This window comes from Camponotus vicinus, unplaced genomic scaffold, assembly GCF_025532165.1.
Source record: "Camponotus vicinus isolate PSW18456_S1 unplaced genomic scaffold, iyCamVici1.0 SCAF_3, whole genome shotgun sequence".
Lineage (NCBI taxonomy): Eukaryota > Metazoa > Arthropoda > Insecta > Hymenoptera > Formicidae > Camponotus > Camponotus vicinus.
This window is the reverse complement of record NW_028141967.1, coordinates 10,222,584-10,230,628: the sequence shown is the minus strand read 5'-3', so window position 1 is coordinate 10,230,628 and position 8,045 is coordinate 10,222,584. Positions and strand designations below refer to the sequence as shown.

General features: G+C 33.9%; 1 protein-coding gene across 1 annotated transcript; it reads left to right on the top strand.

Annotated features, from left to right (window-relative positions):
- Positions 1-402: 402 nt before the first annotated feature.
- LOC145968984 (uncharacterized protein F54H12.2-like) lies at positions 403-1,743 on the top strand. The gene is made up of 3 exons (XM_083094860.1): positions 403-1,300; positions 1,481-1,612; positions 1,700-1,743. The coding sequence occupies exons 1-3, from the start codon at positions 403-405 to the stop codon at positions 1,741-1,743; spliced, it is 1,074 nt and encodes a 357-aa protein (XP_082950986.1).
- Positions 1,744-8,045: the final 6,302 nt, after the last annotated feature.

Below are 8,045 nucleotides of genomic sequence, written 5' to 3'. Positions count from 1 at the left end.
GACAAACTCAAGAGAAAAGCCAAAGAAAAAATAAGTAGTCTAATGAAGGGTTCGGGATATAAGTCTGATGCGAAAATGCATGTAGCTCAGTTCCCTTTTGTCGGGCTTGATAATCACATCGCACGATCCGCAATAACATCGGCTCGCAAGCGACGACGGATGAGTAAGAAAATCAAAGCGGTTGGGAAAAAAAGAACGAGTACAAAAGCGCAGAGAAATAAAAAGAAGAAGAAAAGTCGTACGGTTGTGAAAAAAAGACTTAAGACGTCTGCGAAACGACGTAAAATCGGTAAAAAACGTACCGTATCCGATATATTTTCTTAAGCGGTTATATTCGGAGCATTCTAATTTAACGACGGTGGCGAGCGACGGACGACAGCGAGCAATTTGCGATAAAGAAATATGTCTTTTCTTCACACGCATTCGAGCGAGTGTTTAAAGAGCGAACTAGATCTCTTCTCTCTACCACCTACGCAAACTAGCATCGAAAATTCGCAATGGATTCATTACAAACCCGTGACCTTTCTCTCGGACGACTCGCCGATAGAATTCGTCATCCCCGGACACGGAGAAGAATATTTAGATCTCACGCACACCATGCTGAGTCTTCGTCTACGTGTAGAAACAAACGCCGATTCCGCGAGACAGGCTTCTGGAACAAGCGCCGAAAGAATAGCCGTAGGCCCTGTAAATCATTTGCTTCATTCTATCTTCAATCAAATCGACGTGTATTTCAATCAAAAGCTCGTGTCGCCTCCAAACAACGCTTACGCGTACCGAGCGTACATAGAGGCGTTGTTAAATTATTCTTCACCCGCAAAAACTTCCCATCTAACTTCCTGTCTATGGGACATGGATGCACCCGGACACATGGACGATCTGTTGGAAACAAATCCCGGCAATCCCGCTCTCGCGAGACGCGCTCGTTACATTTCCGGAGGAAAGGCGTTAGATCTCGTAGGACATCTCCATTGCGACGTTTTCAATCAAGACAAATTTTTAATTAACGGTGTAGAAGTACGGTTGAGATTCGTTCGTTCGAAAGATTCGTTCTGTCTCATGGAAAGTAGCGGAACATCGAAAATTCACATTCTCGACGCTACCTTGCTCGTTAGAAGGGCGAAAATAAGCTCGGGTTTGCTACTCGCGCATGCTAGAATGATGAGTAAAGTTACAGCCAAGTATCCGCTCACGAGAGTCGAGGTTAAAACATTCACGATTCATAGCGGCGTTATGGGTGAATCGTTAGATAATGTAATACTCGGTCAATTACCGAAGCGAGTAATAGTCGGTTTCGTTAGTAATAAAGCGTTTAACGGTGACAGAAAATTAAATCCGTTTAATTTCAAGAACTACGGAATAAATTTCTTCTCGCTGTACGTCGATGGCACGCAAATCCCCAGTAGGCCTTTGCAACCAGCTTTCTCCGAGGAGGAACCGCTTTACATCGAAGCTTATCAAACGCTTTTCTCGGGAACAGGTATTCATTTTTTGAACGAGGGAAATTCTATAAGCAGAGACGACTATTTCAAAGGATATACTTTATTCGCTTTTGATCTTACTCCCGATCTATCCGCTAATTGCGCTGGACATTGGAATCTCGTCAAACATGGTAATTTACGATTAGAAGTGCGATTCGTAAGAGCACTTTCCGAGACGATTAATTGTATTATCTATGCCGAATTCGATAATGTCATAGAAATCGACTCGTCTCGTCAGGTCATCGTCGATTTTTCGGGGTAAATTTTTTATAGACGCTTAAAATTGTTCCCCCTCTACTTCGCTCAAAACTCCGACATCAGTGCGCAACGTTTCGAAAAATATTCAGTTTCGTTGGAGACACGTTCGGCGTCGTTGTTTTACATAGAGCCTCGCGTCGAATCACATAAGTTTTTTTCGTAAGATGGATATAGTCGTCGATATTCAGGGTTTCCGCGATGCGAAGAAAAAGTTTATCCCTAAGGAGGTTGCTGTTGTAGCGATGGACGCTCCAATCGTCGATCATTGGATTATGATACCGACGCATTCGTTTGCCGAATTACCTGAAAAAATAAGACAAGAAAACAACTGGCTCACGCGAAATCATCACGGCATTGAATGGTTCGATGGCGAAACTAATATAAATATTTTACATCGCAACTGCGGCAAATTACAAGATGCGTGCGTCACATTTATGTTAGAGGAAACGAGAAAGCGAGTTATTTGAGGAATCTACTTTCTAGAAATATATATAATTTGGAAGGCATCTCACCGGCATTCAAAAATCTGACGGTAGAAGAAGAGTGCGGACATCACGGATTTCGAAAATTCGGAATCTTTCATTGTGCATTACGCAACGCTTACAAATTAAAAAGCTGGATTGTTGCGCAAAATAATTTCAGCAGCGACGGAGACAGCATTACTCAAACGACTTGCAGTTCTCCCGAAATTTTGATAGTGAGCGACGACGACGACGACGATGAAAATGAAAATATTAAAGCACAATCAAATAATAAAATAGAGAAGAAAAATCTGCAAAAAATCGAACGTGCGGCTATTAACCGCCCCGCGCAAACAGAAAATCCGTTAGCTGTACAACCCGAAAACAAGCCACCAAAAGAAATTATTCAAATAATATACCGCTTGTTCGCTCGTCTTCGCTGCAAACAAATGGACTCTCGCGAAATTCTGCAAGCATTGCGTCAGCTAGATGTCAAACATGTGGGAGTCTATCCTGCCGACAGATTGCCGATGGCGTGGACGAGGTCGACGGCCATCGTTGCTAATACGGACAATCATAATCGCCCTGGAGAACACTGGATCGCTTTCTTCCTCGACGAAGACGGTACAGGGACATACTTCGATAGCTACGGAATACCGCCCTTGTATCCGGGTTTTTTCCTACGTCTCCGGCGAAATTCCAACATTTATCGATGGAATACCGAACAACTACAAGGGCTTTTCTCTCAAACCTGCGGACTCTACAGTTGTGTATTTTTATATTATATGTGCAGCGATTACGATCTCGATGGATTTCTTAGTCTTTTTTCCGAAAATTGCAAATATAACGATCACTTAATCGTAGAATTATTTCATAAAATTTTTCTTCGCGAAAAAAAACATGAAAAATATAATGTTAATTAATAGCGTGTTTAATTGTAAGAAGATATAAAAAAAATTTTTGCGAAGTACTACGAATTGTATGCGGGTATATTAATAAATGTGAAAATTTTTTATCTTAATTCGTGTTTAATACTTTTAACTTTTCCCTTCTTCCTTTATAACACCCCCGCCTCGCGTTCAATCATCCGCATGTTCATCTTTTTACCTCTGTAGTGCAATGTAGTCTAATTATAATAATTATAATAATTATAATAATTATTGTCTCCTACTGAGATGCTTTGTCTCTTTTTCCGATAAAGTGCGTCATGAACCGTTCGAGCGGAGGGGGCTTGTTTCGATATTCCATAGCGGGCCCCGAGACGGAGTGGGGAGGTAAGGATTGTTTCCTCGAGACATATGGTATACCGCCGGCTACCCTCCGAAAGTCGGTAAGTGGGGGGGTTCGTTCTGCCAAGACGTAGCGAGAGCGACTAAGGGCTAGGTAACGGGAATTTGACTCGGAACCCTATACAGGTGGGCCAGGGCTGGAGTGGGAGGAGGATTGCTTCTTCGAGTCTAGTACCGCGGAGGTAGGGAAATAAAAATTTGATAAATCGGCGACACAGCCGGCGTCGACCAATCGCAGCTCTGGGCCACTATGGTGCGAGCCAATCAAACTCTGGACCACTATGGTGCAAGCCAATCAAACTCTGGGCCACTATGGTGCAAGCCAATCAAAATCGAGACTTCGGGAGGTGGGGCATTGTTTCCACCAATCAGAACGCCTCCCTCCACTTCACCTGGCCACGCCCACGGCGCCAGGGGCCGAGTGGTGGGGGTTTGTTTTGACGCACCATAGTGGCCCATATCTACTATAAACTAATATGTGTATTTGTATATATTTCTAATTAAATTTTGTTATACGACAGATTATTCATTTAGACGGCGTGCAAGCTCGAATGCCTAAAATGGCTCGTTTTAACAATGGCAATGTGCCTTATGAATTACAAATACAATCTAATACTATTGTTTCAAATTTAGGTAAATATAATCCAATTTTATCTGACACGCAACTGGAATGTATTAAATTTTGTGATGCTATGAATACGTCGGAACGTGTCAGTAAGTTTTATGTTGTTTATATATACGTAGTTTCATATTATTTGTATATACGTATACCTATATAGGATGTCTCATTTTAATTTATCACTCTCAAAAACTTTTTTATTTGTGATTCTAGAAAATAATGTTTCAGATAAAAGTTGTTTGATTCGAAGGGGGATATAAGATGATGTCATTAGTTTGATCTTGGGTGGCATCTTCAGGACAAGGTTACCTTGAATTTTTTAAATGGAACACCGTATTTTTCATATTTTACATATCCTTATAGCTTATCTTGAGAGTTTTCCAAAATACTATAATAAAGTATTTTTTTATTAAGTACTTTCGTTATAAGACTTAAAATAATTTAATTTTGCATAAACTATAAAATATTTTGTAATTCATTTTTCGATTATCTTACCTCAATAGTTTTATGCTCAAAATAATGAGAGGAATTAATTGGTGTAAAAACAGTTGTTTTTTTTACACCGATTCCTTTTATTATTTTGATAAAAGTATTGAGGTAAGATAATCAAAAAATGAATATTTTACTAGATATTTTATAGTTTATGTAAAATTAAGAAATTATATCAAGCTTCATAAAATTTGGAAAGTTCTTAATATAAAAATATTTTATTATAGTGTTTTGGAAAATTCTCGGGATAAGAATAAACAATGAAAAATATGGGGTTTCATTTAAAAAATTCAAGGTGACTTTGTCTTAACCTTGACGTCATCCAAGGTTAAATAAATGATATCATCTTATGTCCTCCCTTCGAATCAAACAACTTTTACTGAAACATTATTTTCTAGAATCAGAATTAAAAGTATTTCGAGGTGATAAATTAAAATGGGACATTCTGTGTATATATATATATACAGGGTGACCCATTTTAACTTAGGCAGCCAAATAACTCGAAAAATAAGCAAGATAGAGAAAAATGTTTTAGACAAAAGTTGTATGGTTTCGAGGGGGCCATAAGATGGTATCATTGGTTTGACCTTGAAGAGTCATTTGAAGGTCACGTGAAGGTCACTTCAATTTTTTTAAATGGAATACCCTATATATTTTTGTACATTCTTGTAGCTTATTTCGAGAGCTTTCCAAAACACTATAATTAAGTACCTTTCCGTTAAGTACTTTTTGAGTTATGATGCTTGAAATAATTTCTTAATTTTACATAAACCGTAAAATATCTTGTAAAATATTCATTTTTCGATTATCTTACCTTAATACTTTTATGTACAAAATAATGAGAGGAATCAATTGGTGTAAAGAAAACACATAGTTGTTTTTAAGAAAAAATATGGAATTGTTAATTGCAAATTACATATTTTTTCTTCGAAACAACTATGTGTTTTCTTTACACCAATTGATTCCTCTCATTATTTTGTACGTAAAAGTATTAAGGTAAGATAATCGAAAAATGAATATTTTACAAGATATTTTACGGTTTATGTAAAATTAAGAAATTATTTCAAGCCTCATAACTCAAAAAGTACTTAACGAAAATGTACTTAATTATAGTGTTTTGGAAAGCTCTCGAGATGAGCTACAAGAATGTACAAAAATATATAGGATGTTCCATTTAAAAAAATTGAAGTGACCTTCACGTGACCTTCAAATGACTCTTCAAGGTCAAACCAATGATACCATCTTATGGCCCCCTTGAAACCATACAACTTTTGTCTAAAACATTTTTCTCTATCTTGCTTATTTTTCGAGTTATTTGGCTGCCTAAGTTAAAATGGGTCACCCTGTATATAAATACAGCTTATTTGATTTAAATATTATTACGATTATTCTTTTAAATAAAGTAAGTTGAAGAAAAACTATTTGGATAAAAATTGTTTCACTTTAAAAGATATTTAATGATTTGATCCGACATTTTTTGAACTTTTGTCTCTGGAATATATTTAATATCAGTTTTATTTTGTTTGAGATAGTACACATCTATTTTAAAATGAATTTATAAAGAATTTTATGATAAATTCAATAATGTGCGATAAGACGATAGAATAATAATTATTTAGAGTAATCATTTATGAGTTATTGTAATTTTATATGTAATTTCTTTCTTAATCATAAATTTAATATTAATAAAGTAGTCCCAAAAAAAGTTTATATATAATTATATATATAAACAGATTACAATATACATATATTTATCTATTTTTTTCATTCACAATCTCATTCATAATCTCTTGTTTATATATATGAAAAAGAAAATAATAAAAAGGATGATTGAAAAATAATTAGAAGAATGATATTCATATTGCTTTTTCTTATAAAAAGTTAGAAAAAAAATTGTTTATGTGTGATTAAGTAAAATGTATTAAATTATAAATTTAATTCATTATAAATTTAATTAATAAATACAAAGAGTAATTAATTATAATTTTATTACTAAAAAAAATGACAGCAAAAGACATTTTTTATTTTTTCATTATTCCTTTGTTTTTACTTAAAATGGAAGCATATAAGAAAGAAAGAAGATTATATAAATATTTATATGTATTTATATACATGTATATATTTATATCTATTTACATGTTTATAATATTTTTTTCATGCTTACAATTAGATATACAGGGTGTTTCAGACCACCAGTCCACCACTTTTCTTTCAAAAACTAAGCATTTTTGAAAAAAACGTTTTAGACAAAAATTGTATGGTTTTGAGGGGAACATAAGATGGTGTCATTGGTTACACCCTCAATAGTCGTTTGAAGGTCCGTAAAAGTCACTTTCAATTTCTTAAATGGGACTCCTTACTTTTCATTACATATTCTTGTAGCTTATCTCAAGAGCTTTCCATATTTTGACGTCTTTTTCTTAGCATAATAATATATTTAATAGTGTTGTTGAATAAAGCACTCTCTAAAAGTGAATCAGTGTATTATCACTGAAAAACAGTAAATAGTCACAGATTACAGCAGTTATAAGTACAGCACTGTAAATCAGTAATATTTTATTGAAAGAATCAGTTAATAAATTTTGACTATTTCAATCAGTAATATCTCAGTAATATTTCTCAATATCAGTAATATTTCTTTCGTTATTGCCAGTAATATTAAACTACAATTCATCTCTCTATCTATTTCATAAATATAATATAAATATAATAAATATAAAAATAAATAAATATATATAAATATAAATAAATATATATATAAAATTAAAAATTTTATTTATATTTACTAAATATTTATTATATTAAAAATTTTATTTTATTTATATTACATGTATATTGAACTTGTTATTTTAAATAGATAACGAACGAATAATTTTGATTAAGTAGTCAGACATTTATTTGTCCGACTTATAAGATCGATTTAATATCTGAAGCCTCTCTATTGAGATTGTATCAGAAATTAAATCGAAGTAATATTTCTAATTTTATCTGACACTCTTTGCAAACTTTATATAATTCTTATGACTAAAACTAAATACGAGAGAGATAGCGATCATAGCGGTAAACGAACAAACTAGCGATTACTGGTTTTACAGTGAATTTTATTTTAACAATTGTTAAAGTCTGATCGCAAAAGTCATGTTATATAAAAAATTTAAAAAAATTTTTTTATGGGATCGATGTACTAACTAATGACATTAATAATAAAATAATCGTCACTTCATGACTGAAAAATGACGTCAAAATAACGTTATATCAAGACGTCAATATAAAGTCATGTAACAAATCAGTCATTTTGACGACATATGGCCAAAAATGACCAGTTTGGAACGCCAAATGACGTGTGTTTGCTACCTGGGAATCTCTCTTTATATATGTAACACATACATATATATATGTATATGTATATTCACTTATACATATACAAATTTGAAATGATTTATATTTA

Bases quoted from the DNA above. Each gene is read 5' to 3' on its own strand.
- LOC145968984 (XM_083094860.1), top strand. From the start codon at position 403: ATGTCTTTTCTTCACACGCATTCGAGCGAGTGTTTAAAGAGCGAACTA. The intron at 1,301-1,480 runs GTAATAAAGCGT...TCTCGGGAACAG, and splicing joins AGTAATAGTCGGTTTCGTTA to GTATTCATTTTTTGAACGAG. The intron at 1,613-1,699 runs GTAATTTACGAT...ATAATGTCATAG, and splicing joins TTGGAATCTCGTCAAACATG to AAATCGACTCGTCTCGTCAG.